At 37.2% G+C, this 21774-nt stretch overlaps 3 protein-coding genes across 4 annotated transcripts in view; 2 read left to right on the forward strand and 1 right to left on the reverse strand.

Annotated features, from left to right (window-relative positions):
- The window catches only part of itpr1a (inositol 1,4,5-trisphosphate receptor, type 1a), a 44639-nt gene extending 32391 nt beyond the window's left edge, over positions 1–12248 (reverse strand). The window contains exons 1-4 of the mRNA XM_079840401.1: positions 12120–12248; positions 5935–6043; positions 5015–5085; positions 865–980 (exon numbers count right to left, since the gene is read on the reverse strand). Coding sequence (XP_079696527.1) covers positions 865–980; positions 5015–5085; positions 5935–6026 — 279 coding nt within the window. The 5' untranslated portion in view covers positions 6027–6043; positions 12120–12248. The remainder of the gene's footprint in view (positions 1–864; positions 981–5014; positions 5086–5934; positions 6044–12119) is intronic.
- The window catches only part of chchd4b (coiled-coil-helix-coiled-coil-helix domain containing 4b), a 616826-nt gene that overhangs the window by 82168 nt on the left and 512884 nt on the right, over positions 1–21774 (forward strand). The gene's annotated exons all lie outside the window — the stretch shown is intronic.
- On the forward strand, positions 14275–20992 carry sumf1 (sulfatase modifying factor 1). Of its 2 annotated transcripts, XM_079840470.1 has the most exons (10): positions 14324–14607; positions 15151–15288; positions 16329–16502; positions 16982–17056; positions 17612–17694; positions 17881–18003; positions 18091–18205; positions 19383–19496; positions 19615–19674; positions 20336–20992. In XM_079840470.1, the coding sequence occupies exons 1-10, from the start codon at positions 14353–14355 to the stop codon at positions 20435–20437; spliced, it is 1239 nt and encodes a 412-aa protein (XP_079696596.1). In that variant the 5' UTR covers positions 14324–14352; the 3' UTR covers positions 20438–20992. The 2 variants fall into 2 exon arrangements, with proteins under 2 accessions (XP_079696597.1, XP_079696596.1); XM_079840471.1 differs by lacking the exon at positions 15151–15288 and having other exon boundaries at positions 14275–14607.

The raw sequence follows: 21774 nt of genomic DNA on the forward strand, positions 1-21774 counted from the left end.
TCTCCCATGCATAAGTAATTGCCATGCATCGTCTTCCTATATATAAAGTTTTTGCTTTTACATACGCAAGGGGACCTGTAAATGCGGGAAAAAACATTTGCAGTTTTGCTAAATATTCCTGTTTCGAATTGCCTGAAAAAACACAAAATTTATGTTTCCATTGGGCGTCATTTGAAAGGTAATGGAAACGCGGCTACAGACAGCTAGTTGTTGAAATGGGTACTGCAGTCCAAATTCAAAATATTGAAGAGGGTTGTTCTCCTGCACCCTCCTCCTCAGACTCGATTGTTGCCAGATTGATGACACGCAACAGGAACGAGCCCAACTGACAATTGAAGATGATGAGCCTTACACGGTAAGTTGATGAGTTTTAATACGTTTTAATATGCCTCTGGATACAGAGATTTTTAGATGGATGTGAACTTGGCATGTTTCCTAAATCTGCAAACATATTATGGTAATTGTGTGCTTTAATACAGTCAGAAAAATTAGATACAGCACCTTTCAGATGATCTGCCTCCATCCAATCAAAAAACAATGGGAAGAACCAAGTCCCCGCCCTACATTGTTTCTTTTCCAATAATCCATTTTGATAATAATATGTCACAACACAGAAGAAAAGATCTTTGCTACTTGTGTTCCATCACGACTTTAAAACCACAGCTCAGGATGGTCATTATTAAATGCTTTTGAGACTGTATACGTTCATGTGGTGCCTTCAGCCAATCATATGAGGTGTGGATACTAATTCTAGACCAGCAATTAGGAGCAGAGTTATTCCAAAGCAGCGATCGGAATTCCCTATATTAATATAAACAAACAGATCATGTCCGTGGCCAGGGAAAGACTAAGCTTCACACTCACATGGAGTTTGTTGAGCAGAACAGTATCTGTGGTGCTGTTTCCTCCAGGTTTGGCAGCTTTCCAGAACTGTTTCTGTGCAGAGTATCTGTTCATGGGACACAGTCTGAACAGACAGTCTGCAGAGAGAGAAAGAGGGAACACACATTTCATCCCAGTACAGAAAAACAGAACACAAGCATCACCCATTACTCCTGTAAGCACATACACAAACAATCACATTGTGTTTAGACACACACAGCTTTCAAAACCTGCTGATGAGGATGACAAGGAGATCATAAATGGTAAGGAAGAAAATCAGTATGAAAATCAATATGTAAATTGTCTGTCTGTGTGGTTTACATGTTAAAACAGGACTAGTCCCTCTTATAATCAGATGCATACAAACCTTTTAATATTTTTAATAGAACTTGATTAAATAATGAGGGTAACCTAGCACCTAATATGGCAGAAAACAGATACAGACTGTCTTTCAAAAGTGATAAGAAAAGAGCTACAGGAATAAAAGTGAAAATGCACTTCTTCTTTTCAGCAGAACTCGAGTCTTACCAAATAAGGAGAGAGGGGGAGTCAGAGATGGAGAGAGACAGACTGACAGAGAGAGAGAGAGAATCTGCTCTCTGTTTCTAGTTTCTGGAGATTGGGCTGATAAAACACCAAAAAGCTCTAGGGTCATTGGAGGAATGTAGAACAAACAAAAGTGTTTATGAGCGTCCCATTACAAAAAAGGAAATAGATTTCTAGATTTTTCCTGAGAGAAAACTTGATCCCACAATGCTACGCCGTTATAGGTGGTTGCCAGGGTGTTGCTTACTGGTCTTAAGCTTAAAGATTCCACACACCAATCCTCTATGATATAGCACGGGTCCCACCTTCAGTGCCAGTCAATTATCCTACACTCTAAAAAAAAAGGCTCGTAATCATAGGGGAACCTTTTTTAGTGCTATATAGCACCAATTTTGGTTCTTCAGTGGTTCTTCAGCGGTTCTTCAGAGGTGCTATATAGCACCTTAGTCAAAGAACCGGTGAAGAACCTCTGAAGAACCGCTGAAGAACCACTGAAGAACCACTGAAGAACCAAAATTGGTGCTATATAGCACTAAAAAAGGTTCCCCTATGATTACGAGCCAAGAACCATTTTTGGTGCAATATAGAACCTTTTTTTTTTTAGAGTGTATATTGGTTATTTAACATCAGCCAGATGAAAATCGTATGTTCAATCATTTTGAAATCAATGCATACCCAAACAAAACAAACAAGAAATAATAGCAATAGAACATGAACCCATCACATGCTTCCATTTTGCTTTGGTGTGTGTTTATATTTGAAGGAAATAGTACGCATTCCTCTCTACTGGGGCCCACTGACCATCAGACAATTATCTCTCCTTCTCTTCCTCCCTTCATCACAGACTCAAGCACACTGTACAGGGATTATTTATCAGCAGGGTTGAGTTATTAAGACATATGTGTTTGATAGAGTAGATAAATGTTAAAGGGATAGTTCTTCACGTTATTAAAGACCCCCTGTGGTGAAAATCCCGTTTTTAATGTTTAATGTTTTAGTGTTTTTAATATGCTTTCAGACAAACCATGTGCAGATTCAATAGTCAACACCATTGCTGAGTATTTTCTCCTTAAAACTGCAGTCTCAAAAACGTGGTTTGAAATCACTGGTGTTTCTTACGTCACAAACTACATTGTAACCAATCCTTTCACGAGGGGGGCGGGCTTTAGCATATCATTAACTATGCTGTGAAGCAGGGGAGTCTCAAGAGAAGCCAGCTTAATTTTTCTGTTGATATGAAAAATCGTAAATTTAGCAATATTGCAGGTAAAGATTTTTTTTCACACGAAAAAAAAAAACGTTTATATATCAAAGATGAGTTTCAAGGGATACAATTATTGACTACAAGGGGACTTAAATATACTACTGTTCAAAGGTTTGTGATCAGACATGGGCGTCACTAGGCCCTTTTTAGGGGGGCTTCAGCCCAAAATTCAGACAAAAATTCTGTCCAGCCCCCCTTAAAAAATGTGTGATTAACCTTTCAAACATATGAAACTGGTGGGAGGCTTCGGCTTCGTCCTGTTATTTAATCTGCGTTAGTCCGCGTGTTCTTCAATCCGCTGTGGCGGCGAATAGACCGCACGTCAGAAGCAGAGATGTGTGCATTGATCTGAAACCTCACTGGTCTGTCACCGCTCGTCAATGTCAAAATATTTGAGAAAACCAATCAAATCAGAGTAGGCAGGCTTTATGTTCACACAGAAGCTGCTGAGGCTGAGTACGAATTTTAGCAGCAGGACTCGACGTCAAGTGCGAGATATGTAGCTAAACTAAACGTTTCATATTTGACAGCTGCTTCTTTAAGTCAGAAATATTAAACAAATGACAAAAATATTCAGCCAAATGAATAAACTATTGTCTAATTTCCCCATTTTTATTTGAAATAGGCCTATGTAATGTCATTTATAATATAATTAACAAACAAGAAATATTAACAAAGCCGTTTTCTTCAGATTAGGCATAAGATTAATAGTAATGAATGTGTGCATATTGTAAATTAATAATTCCATTTGTAGCTCTCAGTAAATAAAAAAGTTCAGCTTTTTTCAGCTTGTATTGGGCATAAGATTTGTAATGAATTTAATACATTTATTTACCCAGCTTTCCTGTTAGCCTTCAAAAATGATTCATAAAACAAATAAATATCAGTTAAACATATATGTTTACTTTCTTCACTGACAAAAATGAAAAAACTTTATCAGTCATATCTGCCCACTGGTTTTCAAGCTATTGTTATCTAATTTTTGGGCGTACAGAACATATTAAATTGCACATATGTAGATCATAGAAATCTAAATTTTCTCGAGGGGCCATGCCCCCGAAACAAAATAATAAACAGCCAATATCCTAATATGCATACTAATAAGCTACTAGTTAATAGTGAGAATTGGACCCTAAACTAAAGTCTTACCAATTTTTTTTTCATACCCTCACCGGGGGCTGAGCCCCCCTAAAATGAAAATCCTAGAATCGCCCCTAGGATCAGATATATTTCTTTGAAAGAATTTCTATGTTCAATTTTTTATCCTATGGCTTCTGAAGACTTGGAAGATTTTAAAAAATCTACTACTTTGATACTTTTATGGTATTTTTTTGTCATTTTTTCTGGTCATTGTATGGTTTTGTTGTATGGAAGAGCAGTGTGAACTTCCTTCAAAGCAAAGGTTGCACATTAGATATAAAATCATATGGGTTTTGAACAACATGAAGAGGGTAAATCATGACAGGAATTACATTTTAGGACAAACTATTCCTTTAAAATTCAGTGGCCAACTAGTGATGAAAACCAGTAAACACTGATCTAAACATTTACTTACAAACACTTACACACCGCTACTCTTGATGTAGCTTCTCAGTGTCACCAGCAGATGTATTTTAAGTGATGTGAGTCTAGAGGGCAGTCAGCCTCAACCACACACAATCTTGGTTGCAGCCTTATTAGAAGTACAATCCTTTATCAAGTCCTTTAACTAAGTAGATCTGTGCTTTCTGTGTTGGTAACAATTTCCACAGCAAAGTAAATGTCAACAGAAATTAGATCAGACTGTTCTACACTGATTTATGCGGTCAAAGATTTTAGACTACAAGTTTTGGAAGACAGTGTTATAAGAAATCCTAAGAATGAAGAATGACAAGCTAAATTAAGTGGTTTTCATAAATGACAAACTTTTCTCTAGGGTACATCATGTGATCTTTGACTTCAAAGTCCAGTTTAAGTAACTGAACTTCCTGTCTTAACTGAAAATAAACCAGTGTAACATCCACACAAACACACACATGTCTGCTTTAATATCTTAGTGGGGACTCTCCATAGACATAATGGTTTTTATACTGTACAAACTGTATAGTCTATCCCCTTACTGTATACTAACCCTACCCCTAAACTTACCCATCACACAAAACTTTCTGCATTTTTACAGTTTCAAAAAAACTAATTCTGTATGATTTATAAGCTTGTTTCCTCATGGAGACCTCAATTTAGGCCCCCCCGGTGACACGAGTCCCCATGAGTCAGTGTGCAATCAGGTTAAAGTCCGCACCAGAATAGAAAACCATGTACACACACACACACACACTCACTCACCCCTGAACTTCTTGGGTGGGTTGTTCAAGTCCCCTGCATCTGGCTGAACAACACATCGGTCATCAACCAACCTGAAATAAACAAGAGTGTTATTTTGTAGAAGTTTTAACTTTTGGTTAGTCTGAACATCTGTGTGTTTGACTAAGTAAATAATGGTGTTCATTTGCAAGTGTGTGTCTGTATTTAGCCTTTTTTGGCCCAAAGCAGCAGCTTACTGGACGTAATCCAAATTCCACGACCAGTCAGCCAAAAACACGGACACACACACACACACATAAACAGAGTTAAACTGCTGACAGCTGGTTATTCTTATCCACACATCAAAGATTAGCATTCACAGCAAACTTCATGCAGTATTGACCTTCAAAAGGTTAGATCACCCAAATATGAAAAAATCTGTCACTATTAAGTCATCCTCTTGTCATTCCAAACCTGTTAAACTTTTGTTTCTTATGAGGAACACAAAAGGAGGAATCTTTGTATTAGTTGCTTTTTTCCATGCTATTTTCAGATGCTTTAAAAAATGCAAACACAAGTTTTTAAAGTATCATAAAAGTGGTCCATATGACTATATAAGAAGTCTTCTGAAGTCATAGGATAGATTTATTGATGAAGAGGGTAAAAATCAAGTTGTTTGTACACTATGCTAAAACATATTTTGTGTTCCACGGAAGAACGCACATCACTCAGGCTTCAGGGGGGTGAGGGGTGGGGGGGTGAATGAATGGAAAACAAGGTCTCTAATAAATGAGCTGGTTCTGCTTGTTAATCAGTTTAGGTTTCAATTTGCTGTAATAATTACTCATGGAACAATTGCATTTAAAATATCCTGCTCATAATATCCGCTGATCCGCTTTCAATTACATTTAATGAACATGTGCATTCCATAATATCATAACGGGCAGTGTCAATCAACTCACCCCAGAGTGCTTATGAAGCCACTGGTAGAGCCTTCAGCATAAAGGGAGCACACGTCCCCAATGTGTAGGAAACTTGACATTTTATCCACCATGGCAACCACTCCACCACCTGCAGAGGTCAGAGGTCAAAGAGTCATGACTGTGTCTGTGCACAGGTTTATCATTAAGCAAACAAGCCTAACAGGAGGTAAAGACATATAGGTTTACACATTTAAAGCAACACATATATGATGTGTGGTTAGAAGTGTCATTCTCTACAGTACATAATAGAAAAACAAAAGAGTTTCAAATAGAACACATAAATGTATAGCTCTGCAGTGCAGAGCTCTTTAAGCAGAATGTTTCCACTAAAACAAAAAATAATATTCATGTCTAAACCAATTCGATGTCTTCAAAGACAACATAATTTGCTTAAAACTACAAGCGGCCCACTGTCTGATATGAACTAAATAGCATGTGACTGAAAATATCAAATATTCAATCATTGGTAACCCATGATGCAAAGAAAGACAAACATGTGGAGGACTCTAAAACTGATTGCTTGACTATTTTTCATTTACAGTTTCAGCTGAATCCATCCTAAATATGCATTATTACACAATGCATGGGCCTTTTCACGTTCTCAGTTCAAATTCAGTTCATCCTAAAATCTCATTCCTCCACCGAGTTTCGATAACAAGAAGCTGCCAAATTACAAGTTGGCAAGTTATTTATTAACTTAACTGACTGGACACCTATTCCAAGTCCAGTGCATTGGATACTAAAAATACACATTCAGTGTCAAATTTACAACTGACAAAACACGGCAAGTTAAATTTGAATGCATATATAAATACAAAATACAACAGGAAGACACAAATGGATTCAAATTTAAATAAAGAGACTCTTCTGAAGTGCTAAATTAAAATTGAAATAAGCCAAAATGATTGTCTAGAAGTACTTAACCTGTTTTATATATAATACTTCATAACTGCCAGAATAAAAATATCATAGCTGCCAGAATAAAAAAAAAAGAAACTGATTCTTGACCATTCTTTGATTTGCTTTAAGCAGGTCTCTTCACAGTACTCAGAGGTCGTTCCTGTTACACAGTGTCCCAAACAAGCATTTGTCTAAAGTATACTGCAGACTTTCAGACTTAAAGGCACAATATGTAAGATTTTTGGATCAATTTATCCAAAAACCACTAGAACAATGTTATATTTGTTGACTTGTGTACTAAAACTATCCCAAATGTTTCCAAGAAAGCTTAAATCCAGAGAAATAAGCTATTTTAACCAGGACATGGACCGTGTCTGTGCGTCACCTATTATGGCTGATTTATACTTCTGTGTCGGACCTACGCTGTATCCTCTTCGCTGCAAGTTCGGTTTCCATTTATACTTCTCAGGGCTCGACATTAACGCTTGTCCACTTGTCCGGGACAAGTGGATTTTTTGAAGGGGCAAGTGAAAGAGAATTTTACTTGCCCGACGGACCTGGTTAAAACGTCAAAACAAAAAATAACTAGGGAATCACCAAAGTGCAATAATGATTCTGCATTCAGTGTAGGTGGCGATCGATAGTGTATAATAATTTAAAACGAACTGACGTTAACAAGCTTGAGCTGTTGAGGCTAGCGCAGCCTCTTGAGGAGAAAATTGAAAACAAATGAGTGCCGCTCATACAAAGAAACTCAGTTAACATACATAGTTAAAATTGTGTAGTTTTTATATTTATAACATATGATACAGTTAAGCAACATCACACAAACAAGAGTGTTGTTTTCCTGAATACCATCACGACTGAAAATGACGCAGATTTCATACGCCAGTTCCATAAACAATTAATTAACATTAAGTCACTTACATTTTAGATGCAATATTTCAGTAGCGAAAATAGTTCCAAAGAAAGATCACAAAAAACGTAACGCATCTCACAGCAACAGCGTGTTAGTGAATGATTCAGCGTTTTGAATGAATCGGTTGAATCAAAGATTCAATGACCTATTCGTAAAAGACCGCCTAATTCTTGAATGAATCAGCCGTATGAACGAAACGACTCAATGACTCACTCATTAAGACAGTCACCTGCTGCCACCTACTGGTGGTTTAGTTTCATCTTTCCAACATTTCTTATTTGTATATTCAAAAATATTTAAAATAATCTCATAACATTATTTAATGCAGTTGTAATTTTTCAGTGTAAATAATTTGATTGGTAACAGGCTATAGTGTCTTATTCTAATTTAATTTACAGATCAAATAAAAAAATATAAAATGAAAGCTGAAGCATAGCCTATATTTAATAAGATTATGGAAGAATTCCCTTTATAAAAAGGTAAAAAAATATCACTAATATGCATATTTAAATATGTCAAAGCTGATTGAACACTGATTAGAATATTGCTTCAGAATAGATTATATTCACACACAAAAAATCCGGACAAGCTAATTTTTTACTCGGACAAGTGAATGACAGATTGACTTGTCCGAAGGACAAGCATGTGAACAGGCTTAATGTCGAGCCCTGCTTCTGCGTTGTTGTCTGCGTCAATGTGCAATTACACATGCCGACCGCTAGTAAGCAGTGTCCACGGGCATGTTGATGGTGTAACCCACAGTATCAAGGCAAAAGCCGAAGAAGAAGCAGCTTGTTGTGTACATTAGAACCCAGAACCTCTGGCACGCTTAACAAAAATTCTACCACTAGACCATCAAGAGCTCACACACACTCAGCGGATCTAGATTGATTCACTAACAAGTATCTCTGGACTACAAAATATTGTGTTATGTAGCAGATGTAAGGATGAAACTATCATCCCATTTCTGGACACACACACACTCCTATCGCAGATTTGTTTTATTCATTTATTGACCTGAGGGAGGGGTTCTGGCAGACCAATCACAGCGCTTGCGGTCTGCGTAGAATTGATGCGGTTACTTTTTTGGAGAGGTGCACGTCAGGGTATGTCATAGACTATTACCCTTGCGCCATTTGCGGGTTTATTTTGTAGAAACCATGGAAACACCAAAAATGCTTTACTATATTATGTGTTTTATTAGACAGGTGAGCTGTTTGGATACATTCATCGACAGAAAACTGATCATTGTTTAGCCTATAGCTCAACACAGTTAGTCTTATTGTTTAAATCTTGTTTTCTTGATTTACTGCAAGTACCATGTTGTACCATGCCTAATATCGCTCTAGCTCACTGCAGTGTGAACAAGTGTATCATAGTAGCCGCCGAGCGAACGCACAGAGTAGCATTATAACATTACTTTCAACAGACTCAAATGTATCTAATATGATAAAACAGCGCTGTATTACCCTACGCATGACCAGAAGAAGCGTAAGCAGTCGTCTGCGGCATAATAAAAGCTCTGTGAAATAAAACTCAGCGTTTCTCTGGATATTTCTCTGTCATCAAGCTACGCCTTTGTTTTGAATAAGCGACCTCTAGCAGCAAAAAATTACATATTGTGGCTTTAAAGGTAGGGTAGGTAAGAATGATCTAAAGCACTTTTGTCCAAATTTGTTTAAACTTTCTTTATATGTCAATACATAATTAAAATGTAAGTACTCTGAAAAAGAGAGTATAAAAATCGAGTGACTCTAGACTTTTTAATCTGCAATAAACACCGCTCATTATTTTCGTCCGAGACGAAACAAGTGATTGGCTTGGGCGACTGTCACTCTCTCTCGCTACCATGGCTACCACCCCTTTTGCTACAGGATCTGCCCACATGCGCGCACCCCAGTGTTGCCAAGTCGGGCTACTTCAACACTGTTGCCACGGGCTGTTTTTCATGTCCACGGGTTGAAGCGACCCCAATTATGTGATATTTTGCCCCGGGATTTGCGAATTTTAGCAGGCAGCCCTACCAAAAAAACACATATTTTACCCCCCATATGCGATTTTTACCGGAGAAACACGATTGGGCTTGTTTTGGGCTAGTTTTGAGTAGCAATTGGGCGGATTTTGTTGTGAAAACCTGGCAACCCTGACGCACCCGTTTGATTTGAAGAGTTCAAAAGGGTGTATTTCTGCTGGACAGGTAATCTTTCATTTTGATTATAAATTTTTTTGGTTTATGTTTTCATGAAGCATGTATCACTAGCACACGTAGCTGCCTAATATAGCTAACATAACATTACTTAGCATAAAGTTACAATGTTATACACTTAGCGAGCCATTAGTAGAGATGATAAATACTCAATATGCTTAGCTCATGTTGATCGCTGTCGTGTTGAATTTCGCAAAATGTAACTTTAAATAACAAAATGCATGTGTAAAAGCTAGTACACCGCATCCAGGAACTTTTTTTAGAACTAAGATAGCTTTAGCTACTACCCTGTCTAAACTCTTTTACCATGTTCACCGAGAACTTTACCTGCACGTTTATTTCGGCCCTTGGTTTCTTTTTATATTCTCTACCTATGTTTACTGATGTTTTTATCTTGTATCTGTGTGTGTCGTAGACACTGTGTTGTGTGTGTATTTTAAACTTTGTATCGTTATTCTAGCTTGATAGTGACTACTAAAAGACATCTTATTTGTTTATATTCATAATGATAAAGTTAGATTTTTTATTTCATGTGATTCTGACATGATGTCACTACATGCACTTCTTCTCCGCTCGTCTCGGGTAAATAATGCGTCTTCCAGCTGAGCGATCGGCGTAGCGCGTTCATGTGTTTTGGGGGCGTGGCTTTGGAAAGAGCCCAGAAGGGAGAAGGTGGAGTGAATGGAAATAATGAGCTGTCTTTAAAACAGTCGTGAGAGGTCTACAGACACTCAATCTTTATACTTTCTTTTTCAGAGTACTTAAATTTTAATTATGTATTGATATATAAAGAAAGTTTAAGCAAATTTGGCAAAAAAGTTTTTTAACCAAATCTTACCTACCCTACCTTTAAAGTCAGCATGAAATGGAAGTCGTGATCGTCTTTTCTTCTCTATTGTGATGTATATCTGAGTGAAACGGCTTATTGAACAAGAAAAAATATAGGGCAAGATTTGACTTGGATCGTTATGGTTTGCTATTGCTGTGATCTCAAGTGAATGACAGGATGTCCCGCCCTCGTGCCACTAAACATGACATCAGAGAATGATCATCAGAGATGTTGTTGCAAGGAGGGGGACATTATTTTGATTAAAGATATCAAGGTTCTCATGAATTTGAGGAAAAAAAAATGTGCATGGATAAATAATTTATAATCCCTATCATCCCTATGGTCACCTAAAAAAAATATGGTTTAATCAACATACTAAGATAGGGGACATGGAAATGTACTGTATAACAATAAGGCTACTGTATGACAATAAGACACTGAACTTGTGGGCATACTGACTGTAACAGTTCCATGTAACTCATTTGACGCCTGTCTCGTCACCAGATTCTTCCTGTAACTACTAGATTTGATTAACAAATGATTAGCCATCCAAACCGTAAATGTGGAGAGAGAGAGAGAGAGAGAGAGAGAGAGAGAGAGAGAGAGAGAGAGAGAGAGAGAGAGAGAGAGAGAGAGAGAGAGCGGAGGAGGGATTTGCATGTGAATAATTTTCGCTCCAGCTAACTCAACTGTAAAGCAAAAAGCATCTTGTTTTACATGAAAACTATTTAGGCTATTTTACTTATTGCGTTAAGTAGCTACAGCTTCGTCTGATACTATTGTAAAACACAAAATGTAGATTCTGTTCCATCTGTTGAAAATCGGCAGATCGACCGTCTGGAAAACAGAAACTAACAACTCATATTTCTACCCATGTCAGCAATGTCAAAACTAAAAAAGACAGAAATCAGAATAAGCCCTCTATAAACGCTATCCAGCAAACGCATTTATGAAAAGCAGAGATTTTTATGAATGCGTGCCCGATAAGTTATGCGATTAAACTAACGGCACCAAACCTTTTCTTGACTTCTTCATAACATTGTTTTGGACAGTTGCGTTAAAATGTATAAACAAAACTTCAACACCGGCTCAACTGACACACTTGTGTCTTCCTCGCTAAGTTCATATCTTTTTTTAATGTATCTTTCTATGGACTACGTCAGTTTCTCATGGCAGTTTTTCTAACCTAGGGGCGGGTTCAATAGGGCGCGCGCGATGCTCTCCCGCAGATAAGATAAATATTTAATAAAGCATCATTCCTCAACAAACCTCTTAGTAATCCATTCATTATAGTGTACCCTATATCTCACCTCTCTCTGACGAAGTTGGAGCAAACGTGTCCGCTATATTTTCTCAAACGTTGCGTCCTCTGTTTGAGAAAGTTATTATCCTGACTCTTCATACAGTCCAGCAGCGGTCCATCGCCCCGATGTTCGACTTTCTTCGGCTTGCCGAGTGACTCTGTAAACAGCGGAGTACGATGGGTTTCTGGGAAATTGTGTTCCATGGGTGCCACGCCACGGTTATTTCAATAATCTGCGGCATTGAAGAACTACAAGACCCAGAAATTCCCTTTCATTTGACTATTTGACTAATTTAGTTCAGAGTCTATAGAGACTATAAATAGAAACTGCATTTATAGCCAAATAATGCAAAAAAGTAGTGTTAACCTGAGTGATGTGACAAATTTTGGTTACACTTTATTTAGTAGGCTAACACTTTATTTTACAGTATTCTTGTTACACATTTACATGTAGTTACCCAAGCCTACTGTATAACTAAATTATGCATAATTACATGCAACTAACCCTAAACCAAATCCTGACCATAACCCTATAGTAAGTAGTAGGCCTACATGTAGCTAATTATTATTACACAGTACTTAAATGCATAATTACACAGACAGTGTAACCCTTTATTTTAAGGTGTCATTGTTATAGTGTAAATTTACTGTTATTACTATGGAAAGTAAGTACATGTAATGTATGTAACAAGGACACTGTAAAATAAAGTGTTACCCAAATTTTGATAGTCTATTTGTCTGCTAATGCTGTTGTTACAACTTATCCCACTGCCATTGTAAATTGGTAATTAAATTTAGGCTACCTAGTATAACATTTTTAGTAAATGTGATATTTATTAAATATAAGTAGGCTACAATGTAATGTAATTTGTGGGCTAATTTAAATGTTCATAGTAGTCCAATGTACATATTGGCTAAATACATTTTATACAGGCTAAAGTGAGACCCAAAATGGGATAACAGATTTTGGAAATATGTTGTGCTGCCATGTCAGATACCGATCTGTATCTGCAGACCAAAATGACTTCTGAAATAGGCTACAGAAGAGAAAAGTTTAGACATCGCCAGAATGAACTTTGATTATTAAACATTAACATTGAAGCTGTTTTGTGACCCTGCTGTGTCTGTTGAGGTTTACATTCGCAATGCAGAAGAGAGAATTTTAGGCATCACCAGAGTTAATTTGGAAAACAAATAAGCCATTCTGTGTGAAATAGAAGGAGGAATATAGATTTTGGCAACCTCAAATGCTGTGTTGTCGGATGTGGTGACCCTTCATATCTGTTCATTTGGATAACGTTAAAGTCATTCTATGTGAACGAGAGGAAACATTCATCAGCCTGTTACGCTGCCTTATCAGATTCTGTGACACTGCTGTTGTCTGCAGCTGTTCACATCAGACCCAAATGATTTCTAGAGTATGAAACAGAGAGGTTTATATATCAGAGTTAGAAAAACATTAAAGTCATTCTGTGTGAAATTGAAGGGGACAGATTTGGTCACCTCCTGTAATGTTACCTCGTTAGATTCTGTGACCGCTGCTTATCTGCAGCTGTTCACATCAGACCAAAATGATTTCTAAAATACAGAAGGTTAGACATTATAGGAGTGAATTTGGATAACACTGCATTCATTCTGTGTGAAACCATAGGGTAACCATAATGGCAGCCATAATGCTGTTGTCGGATTATGTGACCCTGCTGAACCTATCAGCAGATGTTCATATTAAAGCAATCAAATGCTTTCAAAAATAGGAAATACAGAAAAATTTAGACATCAAAAGAGTGAATTTGAAAAACATTACAGATAGCCCTAATAATAATAATAATTCCAAATGTGATGAAAATGATCGTTTTATTTAATTATTTGATGCATAATTAACATAATTACCAGAAGTAAAACGCAAATTGAAAATAATAATGATACAATAGTAATGATAGAGCAAATATTGCACTCGGACAACTTGTCTAAAAAGACAACATTTAACAGCGACCTCTAGTCACAGATTTCTCTAGTCACCAATTTCAGCACAACACCCGAACTGGGTTACTAAAGCATATGTATGTTACACGGTCACTGCAATTAAGATGAATGGGAACGTATTAACGGATGGCTTTTAGAAATGTAAGATGAACTCAGGCTGAACTCGATCGTTTCAGAAAGACACATGTCAGCTGACTGATCACATGACCATAGCTCGCCGGACGTGCAGTTCAACATGAGCAGAGTTTAAACTGGCTATGGCATCAATGTTGAACAGCTCTGTGGTTTTATTTCTATGCATTTTGGCAGCACATTGTGATGTAAGCGACATCGTGCTCGAACAGAGCCCGCAGTCGGAGTCGCAGGGCGCGGATTGTGGTTGTCAGGGACTGAAAAGGGAGGTTGCTGTTGATGTGAGTTATGAAAACAAACTGGAACATCATGATGGCCATATATACTCTAAAACAGCAAACGAAAGTCCACACACGATAGAGCCTGATGTACTCACTAAGGTAGGTTTGTTATCATCACATTCGCTTATCAATAGGCTAGACAAGTAAAATACTTTCTAGGGGAGAACGGGGTAGCCTAATGTAAGACATCGGGTAATCTAGTCAACAGAACATATTTGTGGTCATTTGACAATTATGTTTTCAAGGCCCTCCAATTTCCCTCGGCCATGATGGAGAGGACCTCATGGCGATGTGGCAAGCATGTTTTTTTTTTTCACAAAATTTAAAAAAAAATTGAAAGTAAAAGTACATTTTCTTGCTGTCAACCTAATCAACTGTTGTGCCAAAGCAAATTGATTTAGGTAGAAAAAACTTATATTACACATGTTGATGAACTACCAACATATAAAACCATGTGATGATGCTTGCGGAAGATTAGCCTGAATTGCTAAGAGAGATAGTTTTTTTCAAAAAATGTGGCAGTGGGGTAAAGTGAGACAAATGCTGTGGGGTAAAGTGAGACATGAGGCACAAGTTAAGTTTAGTCTTAAACGTATTTTAATGTAATATTACATGTATATGTTTTATTTTTAATGTCATAAGCCATCATGCCAAGGCAATACACCAGGAAGACAACCTGGGGCACATGTTCCTACAAGTGATGTGGTGAAGAAGCTGCCTCAACCTAAAAGGCCTGGACTGGAGGAACCACACATAGAGAGCAACTCCTCATCTTTCCCTGTAACCTTCAGGAATGTAGAGTAGGCCTAGTTGTAGAGTGTGACAGTAGGCTGATGTTCTAATCCGGGTGGGTCTAGTTCTGTGTTCTGAGTCCCAGGCTGTTCTAGATGGTTCTGATTGTCCTTTGCCTCTGACACCCCAGCTGTCTCTAACGGGGTGCTGTGTTCTGACCCCCAAACTGAGTTCTAATCTAACGGGTTCTATCTGTCATTTGAATGTTAATTACAACATTTTGAATTATTATATTATGTTGTATTGCATTTTGTTACTTTCAAGTCAGCAGACATCCCAAGTCTCCCGGAAGATCCCGGAAGCTCCCTGATGCCTGCAAATTAGTTAAAATCTCCCGGAATCTAGAGGATCTCAGGATACCGCCCTGAAATGACTTTTTGCAGGTTGGGATGTCTGCAAGTGTTTAGGGAAAAAAAAAGTGCTTCATTGACCAATCCCCATAATTCTGTTACTAGTTCGACATTAGTTCTGGAATGTGTGGTTGTCAAGCAAGCTGTCAGGATTCTAACTGTTAAAACATGTGTTGTTATGGTAGTTTCAGAGTGGTAAAAGTAAGTGGTTCACTTTACCCCTTTGATTTCTCTGGTTCTGTCTCAGTTTACCCCTAAGCTGGGGTAAAGTGAGACACAAGATGACTTTTTTAAAAATAATCATATTTTCACTGACCTTCGTCCTGAATACATTCTGATAATTTCCATTGCTAGGAAACATCCCGAATTAATGGGAAATGTGTCAAATTTACTGATATATCATTTTAGCTCGCTTGGAAGGGAGCAAATTCTCACTTTACCCCACTCTCCCCTACGTCGTAAATAATGTTGTTTTGTGTGGAACAGACTCAAATAACAGCCTTGACCACCATTCACTTTCATTATATGGACAAGAACAACATGGACATCCTGCTATTAATAACTTCTCAGAAAAGAAACTTATCCATGAGAAAGACATGATGATGATGAATATTTTCATAAACTATTGCATCAAATGTTAAAGAAAACAATCTGAATGTTGTGTGTATGTGTGTGTAGCTGGTGCTTCTGCAGGGAGGTTGGTTTATAATGGGAACGGATGATCCAGGAATACCACAGGATGGAGAGGGGCCGCAGAGGAGAGTGTGGCTGGACCCTTTTTACATTGAAAAACATGAGGTCACAAACCAGCAGTTTCAACACTTCGCCAACCAGACAGGCTACATCACAGAGGTACAACCCCATTTGCAGAATGCTCTTTTTTTTTTTAACCCAATAACAATACCATCACCCTACAGTATTACCAATTCACCTACCTATTTTGGACTGTTCCAAAACAGTTTAACTTGGATATTCTATAATATTTTCACTTTTACTTTGCCTATGTCCCAACTTTTTGGGAGTGTGTTGCAGTCATAAAAATAAAAAGTTAAATAAAATAATATTTACAAAATACAATTAAGTTGGTCAATCTTTTCTTTGTACTATTGTCAGTTAAATAATGGTTCAAGAGAATTAATTAATCACAGATTCTTGATTTTATAGCATTTTACAAAATGTACGAACATTACTGTTAATGAGGCTTTCATTATACTTAAAAGGGAATGTTAACCACTTATACCAATGCCTTAATTTAAATAACAACCATTTACAGGGCCTTAAGACAAATAATCAGAACACATGCTCGCTCAATCTGCTATCTGTATCTACAGGCTGAGCGTTTTGGAGACTCTTTTGTTTTTGAGGGACTGCTGAGTGAGGAGGTGAAGAGCATTCTGTCACATGCGGTGAGAAACGTGTACACATACACTTCTTTCTTTCTTTCTTTCTTTCTGGCAGCTGGTTGTACATTTATTTATTTATATTTAAAGGTTTGTAATATATAAAAAAACATGCTGCAGGATTATTATATTAATAACTATTAGTACATATATACAAATGATCTGAAAAAAGGTCAATTGAGACTCGAAATGGTCAAAAAACTAACAAAAACCCCCAGATATGACGACTAATTAGAGCATCTAAAATATACACTTTCGGTTACATGTATATATTTTAAACCTAAAATCTTAATATTGAAAAAAAGTTAATTGCCAAATATAATACCCAAATATATTTCAGTGTAAAATTTGATTTGAAATTAATTCAAAGGGGGGCAGGGAAAACAATGCCTTGAAAGGGCAAATAAAAAGTAAAAGATTAACTACAAATATAGTCAACCTTTGTTTTAGAAATGAGAGCTAGATATTCTAATCTCCAAATATAGCCAAGACTGAACAGTATGTGCATTTATAGATAACTGGCTGCGTTACAGATTGTCTATGTATATTCATGGTCAGTAGGTGGCTGCTGCTCCTTGGTGGTCACCAGTAAAAGGTGCAGACTGGAGACACCCAGAAGGACCAGATTCAACCATAGAGCACAGGTACAAAGCACAAAAAAAAAAAAAATATATATATATATATATGTAAGCAACATCACATGAGCAAGCAGTGGATAACTGCAATACAACACCTATTACACTTTATAAACAGATGACATGCTTATCTGTTTTTAAGTTGTATACCTGTGTAGAAGTCATATTAAATATGATTTCTGTGTTTGTGTCTAGGATGAATCACCCTGTTTTGCATGTGTCATGGGCTGACGCACAGGCGTACTGTCACTGGGCCAAACGCAGACTTCCTACTGAAGCTGAGTGGGAGTTGGCCTGTAGAGGGGGTCTTCAGGAAAGGTGCGTTTGTGTCTGAGTCTTCATACTTTGTGTCCATTTTAAAGTATTTTTTTTTTTTACATATTCTCCCGCTATCCCTCTTGTTAGGCTGTACCCGTGGGGAAATAAACTAATGCCTAAAGGGCAGCATTATGCTAACCTGTGGCAGGGAGATTTCCCCAATCACAACACAGCAGAGGACGGCTATGCTAACACATCACCGGTAACACAAAGCATGAATTAGCAGACGAAATACAAAAGATTGTCTTGTTTATCATTTTATTTAAAATCATAGATATTTACAGTAGCCCTTTATCCTGATTTACAGGTCAACCTCTGTGTGTTTTTAAATTGAGAGAAGAGAAGTTAAAGCACTGACTGCAGGTGTTTAGCATGTACATTGGTTATAAAAAGTACTACACATCCCTGTTAAAGAAGCTTTTTTTGTAATGTAAAAAATGAAACCAAGATAAATCATATCAGAACTTTTGCACCTTTAATGTAAAATTTATAACCTATGCGATGCCACTGAAAACCAAAGTGACACATTTCATAAATATAAAAAAACATGTATAAACTAACCGCATAAGGGTGCACACCCCTGAACTAAAGGCCCGGTTATACTTCGGCCGTCCGCGTTCGTGCACCGCCCGCATGACTTAATTTTCGTCATTCGGAGGGAATTTTGAGACCGCGCGGACGGTCCGCGTGCAACAGCGCATGCGCCAGCAGTACAGAAGAGTCCACTAGGTGGCAATACACACAGTATTGAGCACAGTGTTCAGCCGTCGAAGAAGAGTGTGCAAAGACCGGTTTAAAAACAACACGCTTGAAAAAAAAGAGAGAATTTTTGATTCTTCAGTGTTTCTTCCAAACTATGTTGCAAAGGTGGATCCACTACAGTTCTTCTCCGATCATGCCCAGCAAATGTCCCTTTGATGACAGGACTCAGTGCTGCCCTCCGATGTCTTGTAGAGCATAGACACTTTTTTACTGCGCATGTGTCGAACGCGATCCTCCGCGCGCATCCGTTGTGTAGTATACTTTAAAAACAAGGCTACTTACAATGCTTTTGTCAAATGCAGCCTACATTTGTTAAATTTAGAGGGTACCGCCTGTGCAATTCATTTTTTTTCAGCCCTCACCCAATTATAAATGATAAAGTGTTTACATTTATTTTAAGTTTTTATTTTTAACTATTTTCTCTGAATTTGGTCATTTGTAGTTTTCAGTGGCATACCATAGGCTGTAAATTTTACATTAAAGGTTTTTTTTGTGTTGTTTTTTTATGACTTTTTTTCCCCCTCTTATTTTACATCGCAAAAACAAGCTGTTTTAACAGGGGTGTATAGACTTGTGTATATCCACTCTAAATACATTTTAAGTGATGTCTTGGGCAGGTGATGTCATTTCCTGCCAATGGCTTTGGTCTGTATGACATGGTGGGGAACGCATGGGAGTGGACAGCAGACTGGTGGAATGTACATCACACTGCAGAAGACGGATATAATCCTGTAAGGCTCATTTGCAATAATAAGGAAACATGCACACACACATACACACTTAAGTTCTTTCTTTATACTCAAAAGGGAATGTTAACCCCTTATACCAATGCCTTAATTTGTTCCAAAGAAAGGACCAGAATCAGGGACGGACAGAGTCAAGAAAGGAGGATCCTACATGTGCCACAAGGTAAAACACACAAAGCCTTCTAATATATGACTGACATGCGTACACCAGGGTTATTGAGGCGCTGGGATATTTTTTGTCAGATAAAAATACTACTGGAAGTACACTACCATTCAAATGCTTGGGGTCAGTGAGATTTAAAAATATATATTTTTAATAAATTAATACCTTTTCACCAAAATTTGATTGAAAGACATTTTTTATGTTACAAAAGATTTCAATTTCAAATAAATGCTGCTTTTTTTTTAAACTTTCTGTTCATTTAAAGAATTCGAAAAATAAAATGTATCATGCTTTCCATGAAAATATAATGCAGTTCGTTTTTAACATTGATAATAAGAAATGCTTCTTGATCACCAATCAGCATGTTAGAATGGGTTCTGAAGGTTTATGTGACACTGAAGACTGGAGTAATGGCTGCTGAAAATTCAGCTTTGACATCAAAGGAATAAATTACATTTTAAAATGCATTAAGATAGAAATCATTTATTTTAAATATTACTGTTTTTACTGTATTTTTGATCAAATAAAAGCAGCCTTGGTGTGCATAAGAGACTTCTTTTACCAACCCCAATATTTTGTCTGCACATATATGCACTCTGTAATAACAAGCTTTTATTTAACTTATTTACATACATGTAAACACATTTTTCTCTTTCTGTAGTCTTACTGCTACAGATACAGGTGTGCAGCCCGTAGTCAGAATACCCCGGACAGTTCTGCCTCTAACCTGGGCTTCCGCTGCGTCTCTGGCGCTGATCCATAACCTCATCATCAGTTCGCTCACTGTCATATGCTTGAAGTCTAGAGAGATTTTGTATTTTATGAAAATAAAACCATTTGTAAGAGTTTGTTGTTATTTCAGTTCTTTTATTTCTTCTTTTTTTGTATAATTACAGAAGGTATTGAAATAGAGATAAAGATATGCTTATAGGTGCAGTGTGTAGTATTTATGGGGATCTATTGACAGAAATGCAATATGATATACATAACTATGTTTTCAGTGGAGTATAAAGACCTTACATAATGTACAGTTATGTTTTTATTACCAGTGGTTCTCAAAGTGTGGTACGAGGCTGCCTCTAGTGGTACGCAGAGGAATCACTAAATAAATGAATGTTAAATCATACTTTTTAATTTAATCTTTATTTTAGTAAAGTTTTTGTTTTACATTTAAGTACAGTTTTAATTGAACTTTACAACACATTTTAATTTAATCATTATTTTATTTACCTGTATTGTAAGCACAGTGCAGTGTTAATGTACAAACAGTGTATTTACAATGTTATAGTGGCTGACAACAATAAATATTCTTATTAGGAATAAACTGCCTAGTTTTTGAAATGTGCAGAGCTGTAGCTGAATAGTTAGGCCTACTACGCTACTGTATTTTAAAGTTGGTCATTATGGAGGTACTTGAAGAGCCAAATATTTTCTGAGGTGGTACTTGGTATAAAAAGTTTGAGAACCACTGCCTTAGAATGAACCATTTCTATCTCCATACACCACAGGCCTTACAGTGAAATCGGCATATTGTGCCGTCATGTTTCTACAGTAGCCCTAAACGGACAAACTTCTCTACAGCGCGCTAGTCACTCTGCTCTCTCCAATATTTTTGTCCTGTGTCGGCCTCCATAGCTTCTCTATAGACCGTTTTACTGTTTGTACACAGATGACGTAGCAACGTATGCGCGCGCATTTTGGCAACAAACTATGGCGAGAATCAGCAGCTTGTCAAGCTACGCGAGCGGATTAAGCAACACAGACAGGGAAAGTTATTTTAAAAAGTTGATTTTATCAAATGGTATTTGCCTACCAGATCCGTGCTTCGAAAGGGAGGGATAAGCGTTAGGTGATTGCAATTCACAACCTCACCACTAGATGCTGCTAAAATTCACACACTGCACCTTTAAATTATAAATGATCATTTGGAAATTCTGTTTCTAAATCAAATTTAAAATGTAGAAAAAATTCTGTGTGACCTACAATTTATTGCTTAACAGCAGAATAATAGATGTGTACAGTTTTGACAATTGTAGCTGGGGAGAATGTGTAAGAATCTATTAGATCCCGACAAGCAGAAATACAGACAGGAGGGGTGTT

This window comes from Gobio gobio (assembly GCF_949357685.1).
Source record: "Gobio gobio genome assembly, chromosome: 17".
In the NCBI taxonomy this organism is placed as follows: domain Eukaryota; kingdom Metazoa; phylum Chordata; class Actinopteri; order Cypriniformes; family Gobionidae; genus Gobio; species Gobio gobio.